The sequence below is a fragment of the Eubalaena glacialis genome, chromosome 10, assembly GCF_028564815.1.
Source record: "Eubalaena glacialis isolate mEubGla1 chromosome 10, mEubGla1.1.hap2.+ XY, whole genome shotgun sequence".
NCBI lineage: Eukaryota > Metazoa > Chordata > Mammalia > Artiodactyla > Balaenidae > Eubalaena > Eubalaena glacialis.
Window position 1 is genome coordinate 68,280,890 of NC_083725.1, and position 19,128 is coordinate 68,300,017.

The following is a 19,128-nucleotide window of genomic DNA, read 5'->3' on the forward strand; positions in this document are numbered from 1 at the left end:
CAGATATAATACAGAGTTTAGAAATAAACCCATAAATATATGGGTAACTAATTTTTGACAAAGGTGCAAAAGGCAATCCAATGGAGAAAGGATAGTCTTTTCAACAAATGGTGCCAGAATAACTGGGAAATCCATATGCACACCATATATAAAAATTAACTCAAAATGGATCACAGACCTACATGTAAAGCCTAAAACTCTAAAATGTCTGGAAGAAAACATAGGAGAAAATCTTTGTGACTTTGGGCTGGGAAAAGAATTCCTGGATATAACACCAAAAGCAAAATCCACAAAGGAAAAAAAATGTATAAACTGTATTTTTTTTTTAATAAATAAATTTATTTATTTATTTATTTTTGGCTGCTTTGGTGCTTTGTTGCCGTGCGCGGCTTTCTCTAGTTGCAGCAAGCGGGGGCTACTTTCGTTGTGGTGAGCGGGCTTCTCATTGCAGTGGCTTCTCTTGTTGCAGAGCATGGGCTCTAGGCGCACGGGCTTCACGAGTTGTGGCACGTGGGCTCTAGAGCGCAGGCTCAGTAGTTGTGGCCCACGGGCTCAACTGCTCTGCGGCATGTGGGATCTTCCCAGACCAGGCCTCGAACCCGTGTCCCCTACATTGACAGGTGGATTCTTAACCACTGTGCCACCAGGGAAGCCCTAAACTGTATTTTTTGAAAGTTAAAAACTTCTACCCATCAAAAGGCTCTAAGAAAATGAAAAGACTGACACACACTGGGAGAAAAATATTTGCAAAGCATATACCTGTTAAGACTTGTATCTGAAGATCTTTCAAAATTCAACAGCAAGAAAATACAAATAAACACATGAAAAGATGCTCAACATCACTGGTCATCAGGGAAATACAAATTAAAACCACAATGAGATACCACTACACACCAATTAGAATTGATGAAATTAAAAAGACTGACCACAGCAAACGTTGACAAAGATTGAGAGAAACCAGAACTTTCATACTCTACTGGTAGGAATTAAAATGGTAAAACCACTTTGGAAAAGTTTGGCAGTTTCTTAAAAAAGGACACACACCTACCATATGATCCAGCCATCTCATGCCTAAGTATTTACCTAAGAGAAAAAAAATTTTATTCTATACAAAGACTTGCATGTGAATGTTCACAGTAGCTTTATTTGTAATAGCCAAGAACTGGAAACAACCCAAATGTCTGTTAACAGGCAAATAGATAAACAAATTGTGACATATCTATACAATGAAATAGTACTCTGCAATAAAAAAGAATAAACTATTTATACATGTAATAAGTGAATGAATCTCAAAATAATTATGCTGAGTGAAAAAGCCAAATAGAAAAGCATAAACAACTTATGCCAAAAAGAACAAACAGGTTAATTGGACTTCATCAAAATTAAAAACTTTTGTGCAAAGGACACTATCAAAAAAGTGAAAAGACAACCTATAGAGTGGGAGAAAATATTTGCAAATCATGTATCTGATAAGGATTTAATATTCAGAATACATAAAAAACTCTTACAACTCAACAACCAAAAGACAAACAACCCAATTCAAAACTAAGCAAAAGACTTGAATAGACATTTCTCCAAAGAAGAGATATAAAATGGTCAATAAGCACATGAAAAAAGGCTCAACATCATTATTCATTAGGGAAATGCAAATCAAAACCTAATGAGATACACATTAGAATGATTATTTTTTTAAAAATCAGAAAGTAACAAGCGCTAACAAGAACATGGAGTAATTGGAGCCCTCATACATTGCTAGTAGGAATGTAAAATGGTGCAGCTGCTGTAGAAAACAGTATGATGATTTCTCAAAAAATTAAACATTCAATTATTCCCATGACCCGGCAATTCCACTCCTAATTATATACCCAAAATAAAACCAGGAGTCAAGCAGATACTTGTATTCCAATGTTTACTGCAGCATTATTCACAAGAGCCAAAAAGTGGGAAGGAGATGAAAGGATCAACAAAATGTGATATATGCATACAATGGGATATCCAGCCAAAAAAAGGAATGTAGTACTAAAACATGTTACAATGTGAATGAACCTTGAAAACATTATGCTGAGTGAAATAAGCCAGGTCACAAAAGGACAAATATGATATGATTCCACTTACATATCTAGAATAGGCAAATTTGTAGAAAGAAGGTTAGAGGTTACTAGGGCCTGGGGTGATGGTAGAATGGGGAGATATTAATGGGTACACAGTTTCTGTTTGGAGTGATCAAAATATTTCGGAAAAAGAAAGCAGTGATGATTGCACAACACCGTGAATGTACTTAAGGCCGCTGAATTGTACACTTAAAGCGGTTAAAATGGCAAATTTTATGCCATATATATTTTACAGCACAACCTATTATGTAAGTATCATGAAGTTCCAGCTAGCTTTCTATCCTTTTAGATACTACAATAAACAATCTGTATGACAGGTTTACTCAAGGCAATATCCTAGTAGGAGGCTTCAACTAGTCTTCTGATTAGAATCAGGTAGTTGAATGTCTAACAGCTAAACACAGGGGCAAACAGAATTCCTAGCCATAGGGCAAGGCGCCGTCAAAGGAATAGACTGTTGAGCTCACTAGATTCTTAAATCCTGTTCATGCAAGGGTGGAGATGCCTACAGAATATTTGTAGCTAATCCATATGTCTTGAATAATATTCATTTCACCACGAAAAATTATTTATCTTCATAATTGTAGAATCTGAGTGATGGGTATACAGGGGTTTTATTGTTCATTTTCTTGTTCTTTTTTATATTTGTCTAAATATTACACAAATTAAAAATTTAGAAATCATTTATAACATCCATTATGCAAGTTAAAAAACCTCAGATGCTGGGTGATTATAGAAATAATTGAAGGGCTTATAGGAGCCTATGCAGAGAAAGTTCTGATTATAGTCTCTCAAATGCTAAGTAACTACTCCAGAGTATGTATTCCCTACTAGTACTTCAATGTTAACTAGCCATCCTTAGAGTTTAAAGTAAAACACATATACACCACACTGTTTCAAATGAAATATTTTAAAATACATTTCATAACATCCAGAACATACTTCTTTCTATCATGGATTTTTAACACAAATTGCTTGTGTCCAATTGCTTGTTTTCAAATTTTCCTTCCCTCAGACACTATGAGCTTCTTTCAACCTGGAACCATGCTATTCATCCTTGATTCCCCCCCTCCCACTTTAGTTCTGGACATAGGGCCTGTATTCAATAAGTTTAATTCCACAAATATTTACAGAGCACTAGAGTCTATGTGTTAGGCATTGCTTTTAGTGCTGAGGATACAGCCCTGATCAAAAATGACAAAGTTGTTTGCATGGTGCTTATATTCTGTAAGAATGTGATTGAAATGAAAGATGTGATTGGACTAATCAATTTTTAAAAGGTCTTCCAACAAATATTCTCTACAATACAAACTATACCTATTTTGGTGACTCTACCAGTCCCCATGCTTTGGGGAGCTTCTCTCAATTCCACAATAAAAGGTAACCAACCCGACAGTGCTATGAACACAGGGCTGGTGGGAAGAGTGCTGCTCAATGGCATTTTTTTCTAAATTTGGATTTAATTGTTCTCATTAAATCTACATGCTGATCAAAATTCCCTCCATCCCCAACCAAAGATAATGTTCCATATAGCTGTCCCAGGCTGGAGAAGAATTTATTACTAATCTAACATAGTCACACACAGAATGTGGCCTTACAGTGATGGCGCAGATGACAGCAAGAGTTCTCCTCTAAATGGACTGATAATGATAGGATTTTCTCTCTAAAATATATCAGAGCTCTCAAAGGTTAAAATACACAAATCTTCACCACCCCAGCCTCTTTGCCTGTATAGGAAACCATCAAGTTGTGAGAGCATTTATCACATATCAGGCCTCACAGGTGTTCGACAGGAATCACTAATGCTTGTTCCACGTGATGTCTTCAGTTAACCTGAAGCCTTTGGTTTATTTTGTGGAGCAAACCATTCATCTCTTTTAACTTCTGCCATTGCATCAGCCAATAATTTGCTTCCGTCTGGATCCATCTTCGAGAGTTCTCGAAATGCTTCATCCCCCACAAAGCAAACTTCATGTCCATCAGGGTCAGTCAGAATGATCACTTGCACTGTTGCTTTCCCTGGAGTGTCCAGACTCACGAGGAGAGTCAGAATCTTCTGGTTCTCCCTTTTTATCAAGTCTTCTGACAACTCTTTCTGGGGGCAAGAAAAGGCAATTCGTCCAAAAGCTGCTGCATGATCAACTGCCCCCTGGATGCCCTGTAGCTCCAGCTTACACTGGTTATCAGCATAGCCCAGCAAAACTCTCTGCTTCTTTTCATCTTTTTCATAAATTTTCGTTCCCAGCAGATTAGACCAGTAGTTCAAGGACTTCTGAAGATCAGAAACCGCTAGAGTTACTTTTAATACAGGATCTGACTGAGGTGGACTGCGGTTCTGCAAATAGAACTTATATCCTCTGGGGGCTTTGGTTTCAAAAACACCTACTGCAACTTCATTGAGTGGCCACTCCAGCTTCCTGGCTTTGCAGACAGCCTGGCTAGAAGCAAGTGTGATACCCATGAAGTCATTGCCAAGCTACAGTCTTCGATGCCATAACTGTTAAGTCAGTTCTGCAACAAAATGATCATCCTCAGGTCCAAATTCTATCACTGATTTACTCCATTTCCCATCATAAGGCCTTCATCCCCAGGACATCACAATAGAAACACACCATCTGGAAGCGGTTTCCCACTTTGAACACGAAATGCAGAGCCCTGAGAGTCGTCATGAACACCTACACTACCCACCCCTCACGCGTACAGCGCCGCGCTGCCCACAGATGACACCAGCGCAGTAATCCCACTGGCACTTTAAAGATTAGAGGCTCATGCATCCATAATTTTCTCATTTTCGTATCTAAATTGGTAAAATGGTCCACCATCCTATGATAGTAGACTACAGAAATAATTTGTGAGAGTTGTAGGACCTTCTAGCCTCATGGTGTTTCCTTAATCTTTCCCCTAACACACAACTAACAGATTTTTCCTATAAAATGATTATATATAAAAACATACAGTAAATTATATGAGTTACACATATATAACTCATTTCTTACATTTTCTAGTTACCTCTGGGCCAAAGGTTCTCAAACTGGGACCCCAGACCCTTAAGAGGATTCACAAAGGTAGTGATGGAAATCTTTAATTTTCAATATATTTTTAACAATCTAACAAATCATATACTTATAGTCCATAAGGTTCTACCCACTAAATACCTCAATAAATAGGTTGAATACATTTTTGTTGCTTATCTAGGGCTTATTCTTTAATAGAAGACATTAACAACATTTTAAATTGTTAAGGGGGTTATGAAAAGAGTATATATTATAAGCTGATAAAGTTGGGGACCACTGCTTCAGAAACACTGCTCCAGACCATGATGAACTTGTTAGATATTCAAATTAATGTCAGAATATTTCAATTTACTTTGGTATCTATAGTGATCAGTGCTTTGCATCTTCCATCTGGTTCCTAGGCTCTCATTTGATACTAACAGTTACCACTTATACAGGGTCTAATTGGTGACTATTGCTGATGCTACCCACAAAAAGAAAGTGTTTGGGGTAAGTAAGGACTACTTGAAGCTTCCATCTCACAGAATCCAGAAATCATAGCAAATCTTGCATACAAGGCAAAAGCCATGACTTCTACTTGAACAATCACATAAATAGCACCAAAGCAACTATTAGCTCTTATGATTCTTACCTAATTTTAACAAAATCACACTGATGACACTATGCTCTCTTCACTTTAAATTCTTAAACACCTTTCAATTTAAATGTTATGTTTAGAATAAAGTATATTTAAATATTTATGCCAATATAACATTTTACAAATTTTCTCCTTTATGTAATAAAGTGTTTTAAATTACTTCAATATAGGTTTTAAATTATTACATTTGCTCTACAGAAATGCATATAAAATTAATTTTAAGTGTTAAAGTTTATACATAAATGGAACCAGCAGATACTAAGTCATATGTTTAGTTGCCAAGCTAAAAGGCTAAATGAAGGGGCGTGCACTCACAAGAAGTATAAAGTAAGAGCTCTAAGTCATTGATTATGAAAAGGCAAAGACAGGTCTTCACTGTCCAAAGTTCAAGAAAACTGGGAATCATTTATGGTTCATACCACTAACTTTCCAGCTTCCAACCATGACTTTTTGACAGCCAGCCACTTCTCACTCAAATGAACAAATTAAAAAATGGCAGTAATGGAGGGGGGTTACTTTGTGCTAGATTTGTTTAAATTCCAAACTTTAAATAATAATAATAATTCTTATATATGGATTACTATGTGCCAGGCACTATTTCACAATAACCCTATAAGCTAGGTACTACGGGGTCCATTTTACAGACCAGGAAACTAAGAAATGGAGAGATGAACTAACTTGCCCAAATTCACATGGAGAGTCAGGATTTGAACTTAGACAGATGGCTCTTAAGCACTTTAATAAACTGCCTCTCAGCTAAGGGCAAAATAGCCACATCATTTGTATTGTGATTTACTGAGCACCTGAAATTTTTTTTAAAAGTTTGAGATAAACAAAAAGTTGACTCTCAAATGTAAGCAGCAAAGGAGGTTTTAAACTCTCATCTGAATTCAGAAAAATAAAACCAAGCTTGCAATTTTACTCAAAGCAGATTACCAGTGAATTTTTACACAGATTTGGATAGAGATGGGAAATTTTAAAAATTATCTTGTGGAATCTTTTTTAAATATCGTATTTTTAAAAGTGATTTCTGATTCTTGAATGGTTTGGCTTTAAGTAAAATATTGGCACGCATGTAATATATCACAATGATATTTTCTGTTATCTTATATAGCCATTAAAAATGTTGGCATGGATCGAAATACACTGATATGGAAAGCTTCATATGATATGTTAAATAAAACGGTCAGTAAAAATGGCATGTAAAGTGTGATCCTAAATCTATTCTGTAAAAAGTCTTAAGCTTAAGTTTATGATAAACATTTTTCCTTCCAGTTTTATTGAGATACAATTGACATACAGCACTGTACAAGTTCAAAGTGTAGCATAATGATTTGACTTACATACATCATGAAATGATGACCACAGTAAGTGTAGAGAACATCCATCATCTCATACAGATACAATATTAAAGAAGAAAATTTTTTTTCCTTGTGATGAGAACTCAGGATTTACTCTTAACTTTCTTCTTTTTTTCTTTTAAATTAATTAATTTATTTATTTTGGGGGACACTGGGCCTTCGTTGCTGCATGCGGGCTTTTTCTAGTTGCAGTGAGTAGGGGCTACTCTTTGTTGCGGTGCACAGTCTTTTCATTGTCGTGGCTTCTCCTGTGTGGAGCACGGGCTCTACGCACGTGGTCTTCAGTAGTTGTGGCTCGTGGGCTCTAGAGCACAGGCTCAGTAGTTGTGGCACATGGACTTAGTTGCTCCATGGCATGTGGGATCTTCCTGGACCAGGGCTCAAACCCGTGTCCCCTGCATTAGCAGGCAGATTCTTAATCACTGCGCGACCAGGGAAGTCCCTCTCTTAACTTTCATAGACAGCAGTGTTCATTATATTTATCATGTTGTACATTACCTCCTTAGTACTTATTTATCTTATAACTTGGAACTTTATACCTTTTGACTGTCATCATCCAATTCCCTTTCCCACCACCTCCTGCCTCTGGTAACCACAAATCTGATCTCTTTTTCTGTAAGTTTGCTTGTTTGTTCTTGAAGTACAACTGACCTACACCACTATGTTAGTTCCTGTTACACAACATAGTGATTCAATATTTCTGTACTCAAAAGGATCACCATGATAAATCTAGTTATGATCTGTCACAATACAATGATATTACATAGTTACTGACTATATTTCCCCACACTGTACATTTCATACTCATGACTCATTTGTTCTGCAACTGTAAGTCTGTACCTCTTAAGCTCCCTCACCTATTTCTTTCCTCCCCTCTCCCCTCTGGCAACCACCTGTTTGTTCTCTGTATCTATAACTGTTTCTGTTTTGTTATGTCTGTTCATTTGTTTTGTTTTTTAGATTCCACACATGAGTGAAATCATACAGTATTGGTCTCTCTCTGTTTGACTTATTCACTAAGCGTAATGGGGGTGGGGCATGTTTGGCAGAGGATGTACTACCCCCATTGTATTCCCACTTCAGCTTGTTTCTTCACAATGTTTCCAAGTGTCTGGGGGACCCTACCCCTTTGCCCCCTTTCCCACCTCCCTTTGTGCTCTAGAGGCCCAGAGGAATTGGTAGCTGCGATTTGTGTTATTTCCTTCTCTGAATATAACAGTCAGAACAAAAAAATAATATCCAAAGATATTTTGGTACTAACAGCATGATCTACAGCAAGAAAGATAAGATTTGGCTCCAATCCATGAGATTCCAAGGAGAGAGACAGCCAAGACAGTGCAAAGAAGAATAAGAAAAAAGACTTGATAAATATTATTAAGGGCATGAAAGTTGAAAGCACAGTAAATGTACAAACAACAAAGCCGCCCAACAGAAGACAACTTAAAAGTGTGGAGGCTACAACTAGCAGACTTCAAAAAGCTCCAGAAGATGCCCCCAAAAGAGAAGTGAGTCCCTGAGTCCTGAGTTGGTGGTGGCTGCATCTGCTGTTGCAGACTCTCCCTTTTGACAAGCAGACGACCAAGTCAGAGCTGCTCCAGCAGCACAAGGAAGACTCAAGGGCACAGAAAGAGGGCAAAAGACCTAAAATTAGTTTCAGTAACATCATATCAGCTACAAAAGTTGCCAGATCTGCCTGCCCCAGCTAGAGTTAGTACAAGACTAGTGAATCAGATGCAGTTTGATGAAGGAGCTGATGATGATGTTGGTCAGGAACTTCAACCTGATCTTAAGACCACTGATCTTAGAACAAGTTTTAGGAAAAATATATTCAAAGGCAAGAGGCTTAATATTTTTGGGCTTAAGGCAGTTACTAAAGAGGCACCTGACACACAGAGACAGCACCTTCACTTTGGATTGTGGAACTTGTGAAGCAGTTAGCCGCAGTCAATGAACAGTCCTTTCAGAACGATTCCAAAGAGATGAGCCAATGGACAAAAGAGGAGAACCTGTGGGAGTCCCAATTAACAATGAAGCAGGTTTTGATGATAAGGGTTCAGAATTTCATGAACATATATTTCTGGATAAATACCTGGAGGATTTTCCAAAACAAGGATCAACTCGCCACTTCATGGAACTGGTGACCTGGCCTTTCCAAAAACCCATATCTGAGTGTTAAGCAGAAGGTCGAATACATAGAGTGGTTTAGAAATTATTTTAATGAAAAACAGGACGTTCTAAAAGAGAGTGGCATACAGTTCAACTGGAAATTTTTATTTCAAGCTATTGGAGATTGGTATTATAACCAAATAAATTAATTTGACTAGAAAAAAATATGATAAACATTTAAATATGGTTATTAGGTGGCAGAATTACTGGTAATTTTCCCTTTCTCCTTTAAATCTTATAATTTTTTTTCTTTTTATAATTCACAGAATTTTATAATTCTGCTTACTTTTATAAATAAGAAAAAATAGAGCTGTTTAAATTTACTATAAGCTTCACTAATCAGATACTTTAACAAAATGTTTTATTTTGAACTAGGGACAGAAGAGTTGTGACTGTTTCTAGAAAATTCTCTCATTTGGCTTTCAAGTAGCACTGAAATGATTTTATTTAAACTAGTCTCTAAACCATATAAAATATTATACTAATGTAGTAACCTTATAACTATTGATCGTCTCCTCTCATAAATGAAAGAGACAAGGAAAAACAGGGCATTACAGATATAACATGAATAACCTGCAATTCTAATTAAATTTGATCATGCTTTGAATTTCCCAAATGTGTTGTTTTCTTTGAAAAGCATATAACTTGATAAAGTTGTTTCTCCTTGTCTGGGTAGTTGTAAATAGCAAAAAACAACGACGTTAACATTTTCAGATTTTGAACATCCTATAAACTAAACAGTTGTTCCCTCGTGCAGTCAAAATTAAAACTTATTCTTTTGAGAGTTTTTCCTTCTTAGTACCATACAGCTTACCTGCTCTTAAAGATGTACTATGAGATTCTGTATTTATTTCTTATTCTAGAAAGATGCACATCAGCACATACCCAAGTATGCATTTCCTCAAAGATTACATATTAACATTTCAGAGGAAGAATAGAAAATAATGTAGTAAAAAGAACTCTAGAAATCTTAAAATACATCTAGTTCTATCATGAACCAGCTGTATATCCTTACACATTTCTCTTAAAAGAAGGGGCTTTGAAACTGGATGATCAACAATTCAATCCGCATGTAATAAATATATAAATGCAAGATATTATATTAGATGTGGTGGAGAGTTAAAGAGACTAAACAAACATCCATCTTGAACGATTTTACAATCTAATAGGAGAAAAATTTTTTAAACAAGCAAACAACCTGCTGCTTCCATGGTGCAACAGAACATATTTTACTAAATACAAGCTTCTTTTAAAATAAGTAAATTAAAAAAATAAGGGAAAGGCCAGCTCAATATTCAGCTCATGATGCACTGTACAGCCAGATTTAAGTGAAATGTTCAAGCTTTAATAAAGTACATTATATTTTACAGTTTATGGCAGAAAAATAATAAAAGGAACTTTAAAGATATATTATTTCAAAGATAATTAGGCCCTAAAAGTTTACTTACCTTTAAAAGACTCCTTCAGAAAAGTTAATGTCTGCCTTATAGAGTCATTACTCACTTCAGTAACCCATTGACCGTATCTGATTACTCTGTGCTCTGGCTAAGGACTAGAACTGCATGCTTACTACTTGAATAATTCAGCCAGCAATGGGGAGAAAATACTCCTCAAAAACGAACCAGTGGTGAGGGAGAAAAAAGAAAATGGATAGGTCAGGAAACCAATTCAGAGAAAGCCTAAACCACGCATGTGATCCGCAGAATTATCAAAAGCAGTTCATCTTTCCCACTACAGAAACCAGGGAGATAAGCAGTCTAGAAGCAAAGGCTGTTTTTTTTTCCCCCTACCTTTAACCTTTCAGAGTCTAATGATTCAAAGAAGACAAACAAGGGCATGCTGGATTATATGTTTCCAAAATCTAATATAAAGCAACTATTATTTAACCATGTGGTCAAAGTTAAGCACCTAACAAACTGTATAAGCAGAAGGAATAATGGTGTAAATAATAAGCTTAATGCAACCAATAAATAGAATTTATAGGGATGAATCAATTATTTCAAAACACAAAATGACTAACAGTCAATCTTATATAGATTAGAACCATAAAGAGATCAATATTGAAATAATTTCTCCATAAAACTTATTTTTTCATTTCAACAAATATTTACTGCAGACAAGAATATAACAAGATGGGCGATTGGGATTGACAGGTATACACTGATGTGTATAAAACTGATGACTAATAAGAACCTGCTGTATAAAAAAATAAATAAAATAAAATTCAAAAAAAAAAGAATATAATAAGAATATAAATATTCAAGAATGAATACAACAAAATTCTTTCCCCAATCAATGTAACAAGATGGAGGACTGAGCACATGCTAATTTTCTCCTTCTACTTAAAACACCATAAAATGTCAGAAAACTTCTTTTTAATAGAATACATCTATAAAAGCACAGAAAAAATAGCATGCCATTAGCAATCAAGATCACAAATATCCAAAAGATGGAACTAGTTTTCACACCTAAAGGTTATAAGTAAGCAATTCATAGAAAACCTGTAAATGGCCAGTAAGCACAAGATGCTCCTTCTCTCTAGTAACCAGGGCAATGTAAATTAAAACAATGAGATATTTTATTCAGCAGATAGCAAAATATTAAAAATAATGATAAAGGCTTAGCAAGGATTTAAAGAAAAGGGACTCTCTTTTACTGTTGGTAAGAGAGTTAAGTTGAAAAAAGTCTTTTGAATATCCACCAAAATACAAAGTGTATATACAATCTGACCTGCACTTTCACTTCTAGGAATCTAACTTAAAGGCAGTATTTGCTCAGATATGTTCATGTATGTTTAGTGCAACATCTCTTCAAAACTGAGGGAAATGGAAAACAATTTAAATGATCAATGGTTAAGTGAATTATGCCTCACCCACACTATGAAATACCATTCAGTATGAAAAAAGTACCTATATGAAAGCACCTGCTGCCCCTCCACAAAAAAAGCACATATTGTTAGAGGAAAAAAAAAAAAACTGGCTACAGAATAGATCATATTATTCCTCAAAATTCCTAGCTTCTTTGAAGTATTTACCATCAGACTGTAATACCCACAACCCCTCTTTGAGGTAGTCACCTGTCAACTCCCCTTATTCACAGAAAACCTTAGCACTTAAGTTTCTGCCCAGCTACTCCAGTGATATTCCTGAAGATTTCAATATCAGTATATTCTCTCAGTTTCTTCACTTCCTTCTAGATAAATCTTTTCTTCCATCCTACTTCAGTGACCTCCTCCCATAATCATACCCTAAACTCTGTCATGTTCAATAACTAAACCACCTCCCAGTCTCACATTTAGACCACGGACTTCTAGGTTTCCAGCTTCACTTATATGCTAGTCACCCTACTTTTATAATTCTTTAGCACCATCAAAACTTCCAGTCCACTGACTCTACCACTCTCATTGTCCATCATGTCCTCAATTCCTTCCTCAAACAACCTCCTTAAAATAACCATGGTCCAAAACTACAACAACTTCCTTGTATACACCTTCAAGTCCACTGCATCATTCCCTCTGTCATACTTCTGCTAAAATCCTAACCCTCGTTAAACCCAACCCATTGCTTACCCCAAAAGTATTCTAATTGGTCTTATTTCCATTCTTGTCGCATGAGGCAGAGACAGCTAGCTGCCTGCCCAGTATTCATTCTTTCATTCCTTACTAAAACAACCCTAGGGATTTCCCCGGTGGTGCAGCGGTTAAGAATCCGCCTACCAATGCAGGGGACACGGGTTCGATCGCTGGTCCGGGAAGATCCCACATGTCACGGAGCAACTAAGCCCGTGCGCCACAACTACTGAGCCTGCGCTCTAGAGCCTGCGAGCCACAACTACTGAAGCCTGCGTGCCTAGAGCCCGTGCTCTGCAACAAGAGAAGCCACCGCAATGAGAAGTCTGCGCACCGCAACGAAGAGTAGCCCACATATGCCGCAACTAAGAGAAAGCCCGCGCAGCAACAAAGACCCAACGCAGCCAAAAATAAAAATAAATAAACAAATTTATAAAAATAAATAAATAAAAGAACCCTAATTTTACTTAGGAAGTTAATGTATCCAGCTAAAACACTATGCTTCCCAGCTTTCCTGGCAGCGAGAGGGAGTCTGTGACACTAAACTACAAAATACAGGTGAAGTCACTGGGTGCCGCTTTGGAGAAGGCTCTTTAAAAGACCCAATTCAGCTGACATATGCCCTTCTGCCTTACCTTCTGTCTAGATGGGATTCTACAGAAGGATCAACGATGGTTGATCCACATCACAAGGAGACAGGCACACTTGAAGATGTCTAAACAGAAAAACAAAAGGAGCCTGAACCCCTGATGTCCTAGAGCTGCCATAATCAGCCCTGGACAGCTTACCTCCAGCTTTTTGTTACTGGAGAAAAGTAAAACTCCTAATTTATTTGAGTCACTATTTTGGGGTCTCTACTATTCACAGTAAATCCAATTCCTAATTCTTAGACCCATTACAGTTTATTCCCCACACAACAACCAGAGACCTTTTAAAAGTATAATTCAGATCGTATTACTGGCTTCCTTTAATGTTTATAAAACATTAGATTTCTACATGTAGAATGATTATCTCCCAAGGTATCCTTCTCTCTCCCAAGGTAAGGACCCTAAAATAAATTTAGGGTCCTTACCAAGCAACTAGGCCTTCTTTGATCTGGCCCTCTATCTCTCCCAACTCACATCTTACCAAATCCCCATACCACCCTTCCACCCTTCCACAACTTGTACACTCAGTTCCAGCCACAGTGTTCCTTAAACAAGCCAAACTTGTTTCTGTCGCAGGGCCTTTGCATTTGCTGTTCTCTTTGCTGGGAATGCTCTTTCCTCATTAAGTTTACTTGGCTTGCTCCCTCATCTCTTTCAGGTAGCAACTCAAATGTTGCCTTCTCTGAGACTTTCCCTGATCACTGTATCAAAAACAGTCTTTTTGTGTCTCAAGTTTCCCTTCCACTCCCCTCTAACTCTCCTTACCCTGCTTTATTAATATATATTAAATTTTTTTTGCATATTTACTGTACATCTTCCCCACTGGAATGAAATCTCCCTGAGGTCAAGAACCTTGGGTGTCTTCTTCAGCATCATATTCCTAGTACCTGGCACACAGTAAGGACATAATAAATATATGATGAATAAATGAATATACATCATGATCTTATTTATACTAAAAAAGACAAGCATATGTGTGAGTGTGTGTGTGTGTGTGTGTGTGTGTGTGTAAATATATAAAGGATCTAGGATATACACTAAACTGTTGACACTAGTTATCTCTGGGGAAGAAAGTGGAAAATAAAAAAAAGGAGAACTTTCACATTTTGCTCTGCATATTTCTGCATAAAAAAGACAAAATTAACTACAACACATGGCAGGAAGAAAATATTAAACATATTTAGAAATATAAACCTATTTATAGAATCATAAAATTTAGAAACATAGTAACCTCAGTAAGCATAACACTACACCATGGGTAGAGGGATCTATGATTAATAAGCAAACATCTTTTAAAAGAACTAGAATTAGAGGAATAAAATTTCCTGTTAACTTTTTATAGCCCTTATAAAGGTTTTTACTGTCATTTAAACAAAATAATAAAGTATACTAAATAAAAAGTGTATTACACATCAAATTAGTAATGATGAGTTGTATAGAATTAATTTCCATCGCTTGCTCAGTAGAAACTTTTAAACATCACCCTCCCCCAGGGATTCATCTAGATAATTATATATTTGTTTTGTTTCAGAAAATATGCATTCTAAGAGACATCTTTTTTATCAAGTTCTGCATCCAAATGTCTAGTGTCTTAATTTTTTTTACTTTATTGAGGCATATTTTTACATATTATATAATTCATCCATTTCAAGTATACAATTCAATGATTTTTAGTAAATTTACCAAGTTGTGGAACACACCATAAATCAGTCTTAGAAATCTTCATCGCTGTAATAAAATCACTCATGACCATTTACTGTTAATCCCCATTCTCACCCCTTCTCAATCAACCATTAATCTACTGTCTGTCTCTATACTTCTGTCTATTCCTAGACATTTTCTATAAATGGAAACATACAATATGTGGTCTCTTTTATCTGGTTTCTTTCACTTAGCATCTTTTTGAGGCTCATCCATCTGGTAGCATGTATCAGTGGTTCATTCCTTCTTATTGCTGAATAGTATTCCATTATATGGGTATGCCATATTAGTGCCTTTTGATTTTATGACTTGGGATTTCCATTTTCCAGGTTATACAATGAGTGTAGGATAACCTGGGTACTTGGAGTATGGGTGGGGGGAAACCTATTTAACGTTTATTTAACACAAATGACACAGGTGAGTGTTTTTCAAACCCAATCCAGTTTATGCAGAATGAGATTGTCCTAGCTTCACTCAACAGCATTATGCTATCAGTCGCTTTTAAAGCCATTTTCCTGTCCTTCCTTCTTAACAGGAATGAAAGAACAGTTCCCCAAGGTATCCTTCTCTCTCCCAAGGCTTATAAAAAAATCTCTACACTCACTATGCCTTCTGCTTTACCTCCTTTTTCTACATCCAAGTCCCTGTTTTCTCATTATCTTCAAGCTGACAGCTTCAAAATTTCCATATTCTCCGAGTTTCTGAAAAGTTATATTAAAACTAAATATCTGCATATTCTGGAATTTTATTTAAGAGAAATTTGTGGTTCTTTTGATGTAGCCCCTGAGAATAATTTGTTTCTATGTAGAAAAAAGCTTTGTAACTGATTTAAAACGAAAAACAAAAAAACTCACAACACCAATACAAAAGGAGCATGAGGACCCAAGTCAACATTTGACACTCTCATTTAAAAGAAAAGATCAAAGAATATACAGTAATTAAGCACAGCTTTTTATCTTTTCTTTTTAACATGACCTTATTAAATACTGATTTTTTTTCATTCAGTCTAAAATGCCACCATAATGTTATTGTCTTGCCTCTGTTTTATGATGATGTCTGACTCAGATTAAGTGGATTATTTGCCTTTATAAAACATTAAATTTCTACATGTAGAATGATTATCTAATCATTTATGAACTTGGGTAAGGGATGGTGGTTCAGGGAGAGGGCTGGGGAAGGATGATTCAAATCTTATAACATACTTCTTATTACCAGTCTTTCTGAAGTCTTAATTTTCCAAGTGATTCCCAGACTATTAGCTTGAGAACATCAAAAACAAGATGATGTGGACACAGCTAAAAGCTTTCCCAATGGTAAACGTTCTCTAACTAGAAAATTATTCCACTACCCTTACCAGTCTAAGTTACAGTTCTTCTGAAGTACTTAAGAGAGTGAAAGCAGTAAAAGATAATACCAGCTACATGTAATTAGAGGAACCTTGCAAGATCAAGAAAAATAAGACAAGCTATTATTATTAAAGCTTAAATGTTAGCTTTTATCTAACACTTAAATGCCAAGAACACCTCTCTTGGTGGCATTATTGCAGCAGGTGTGTGATAGGCCGCGTGAGCTACATTTTCATCTTTGAAAGGACAGCTTAAAAGGGGTTCTGAGATAAGGTTTACTCTACTTCCATTATAGCTACAGAATCTAACTAGACCAGTGTAAGGTAGGGTACAGAAAGACAGGCTCTGCATTATAAATTTTAAAAATCCCTAGTAAATCAAAACTCCCACTAAGCATTCTTTAATGTCATCATTTCAATTAACTTTAAGAAAATGAATGGCATAATGATATGTATACTGTTATACTGTACCTTTCTCAGGCTTTCATATTCCTCACGAAGTTCCCCAGGCTTGCTTAATTTGATTGGTGCTCTGAATATAAACTCTGGAGGAAAGGGAAAAGAAAACACTTTTTAACAAAACTTTCCAGGAAGGAACCAAGATCTTGTCCTACTGCTGCCCCCACATCATAAACCACATAAAAATTGTGCTCATCTTCCACAATTTGAATATTCATTCATTTATTTAACGAATACTTATTAAAGGGTATAAACCAGGCACAGTTCTAAGCACTGGGGAGAAGCAATGAACAAATAAAGTCCTTACTATCATGGAGCTTACAATATTGTGGGGGGAAACAGACAATAAACAAACAAGTGTGTGTATATAATACAACTGGTGGTACTAAGGGCTATGGAGGAAAATAAACACCGGCTGGAAGATTACTTTATCAATATATAGAGTGGTCTGAAGGGTCTCACTGATAAAGTAACATGTTAAAAGACCTCAAGGAAAACTATATGTAAAGCTCCTAGTTCAACTTTACCAAGTAACATTTTAAATAAGCTAAAGTTTTACTCATAATACTTTGTTACTAATGTTTCTTTCTACTTCTTTTTCAACATTGCCAACAGACTATTTTCCTGTATACAACTTATAAATATTTTCAGTATATAACCTGATTTTTTATCCTCAAAGCCTTCAGTGGTTTTGATCAGCTTACAGAATAAAGTCAAAACTCTTCAATATGTCACTCAAGGTTTTCCAGAGACTGATCACAACTTTATCTTTCTAAAGCACTGTGTCTCTCATCTCTTGACTATTTGGTTACAATATATATATATGCCATATACTTCTAACCCCTTTATGCTGTTTCTCAGCTGAAATTCTCTTTTCTCCCCTTCTCTATATCCAGGCCCACAGGAGGCACACAATACACACTGGTTATATAAACGATAAAAATCCAACTTAATAACAGGAATAAAAGATAAGTCCTAAATGCTATCAAAAAGGAAGGAGAAAATACGCACTTCTGTCTCCTTAAATGTACACGGCACTTCGATATACCTCTACGTATATTTAGCGACTTAAACACAGTATTTATTTGAAGACTTACTAATAACTCTATATCCCATTCAGGTTGATAATATTTGTTGTGGAAAAGTGGGCTCCTCAAAAAGTTGACTTTTGTCCTTTTTCAGTTGTCTCAACTACCTTAAGACTCATATACACCAGAGAAATGTGGAAGATTCTTAGACAGAAATACTGGATGTAATACAGATGCAGAAAACAGTAACTTAAAGCTCTACCAAGCTGCAGAGAATTATTAGACCCGGGGCTTGGGAGGCAAACACTGCATCACCTTCACCCACTTAAAAAAAAAGTCCTGATGACTATTTTAATCATATCTCTTAAGTACATTTCTAATTATAGGCAAATAGTATCTAAAACCAGATGCTTTAAAAGAGGAGGGGAAGAAGGAAGAGAAAAGCAAAACCCTTAAGACAAAAAAATACTTTTAATCCATTTATAGAGAACCTATTACCTGAACGATACTTTATATTTTCTCAGTGAATCTTCACAGAAACTTTATAAGGTAGGTATTATACCCATTTCACAATAAGGAAAATGAGAGGTTAATGACTTGCCCAAGGCCACACAACTAGCACATGGCAAAATTAAGAGAAAAAGAATTAACAGGTATAAAGAGGGAAATTACATAATGATGAAAAAGGCAACCCATCAAGAAGCTATAATAATTATGCACTTGTATGAACCTACAGCAGAGCAAAGAAAAGATTATAAGAGAAATTAATAAATCCAAAATTATAGTAAAAAATTGTAACACACCACAATTAAAAACAGGTAGATCAGGAGGATCAAGAGGTAATAAAAATATAGAAAAATTGAACAATAAAATTAACAAACTTGATTATATATATTTATGAACTCAATGAACAAAATATATATTCCTTAAAGCAAACAAGGGACAATTAAAAATACACTAGGACTCAAAGAAGTTGCAAAAAATTTCAAAGTATTCATATTATACAGACTTTGCTCTTGGATCTTAGCTGCCATTTTCCAAGCCAAGTTCTGTAGCTACCTGGCTGATTACTTTGGATTACTCAGTATTCT

At 35.9% G+C, this 19,128-nt stretch overlaps 1 protein-coding gene and 2 pseudogenes across 1 annotated transcript in view; 1 reads left to right on the plus strand and 2 right to left on the minus strand.

Moving 5' to 3' along the window:
* RNF169 (ring finger protein 169) overlaps positions 1-19,128 on the minus strand; it is an 89,913-nt gene that overhangs the window by 40,646 nt on the left and 30,139 nt on the right. Inside the window, exon 2 of the mRNA XM_061202866.1 lies at positions 17,022-17,095. Coding sequence (XP_061058849.1) covers positions 17,022-17,095 — 74 coding nt within the window. The remainder of the gene's footprint in view (positions 1-17,021; positions 17,096-19,128) is intronic.
* Positions 3,881-4,780, minus strand: LOC133099289 (glyoxalase domain-containing protein 4-like; annotated as a pseudogene).
* Positions 8,149-9,438, plus strand: LOC133099055 (small ribosomal subunit protein mS31-like; annotated as a pseudogene).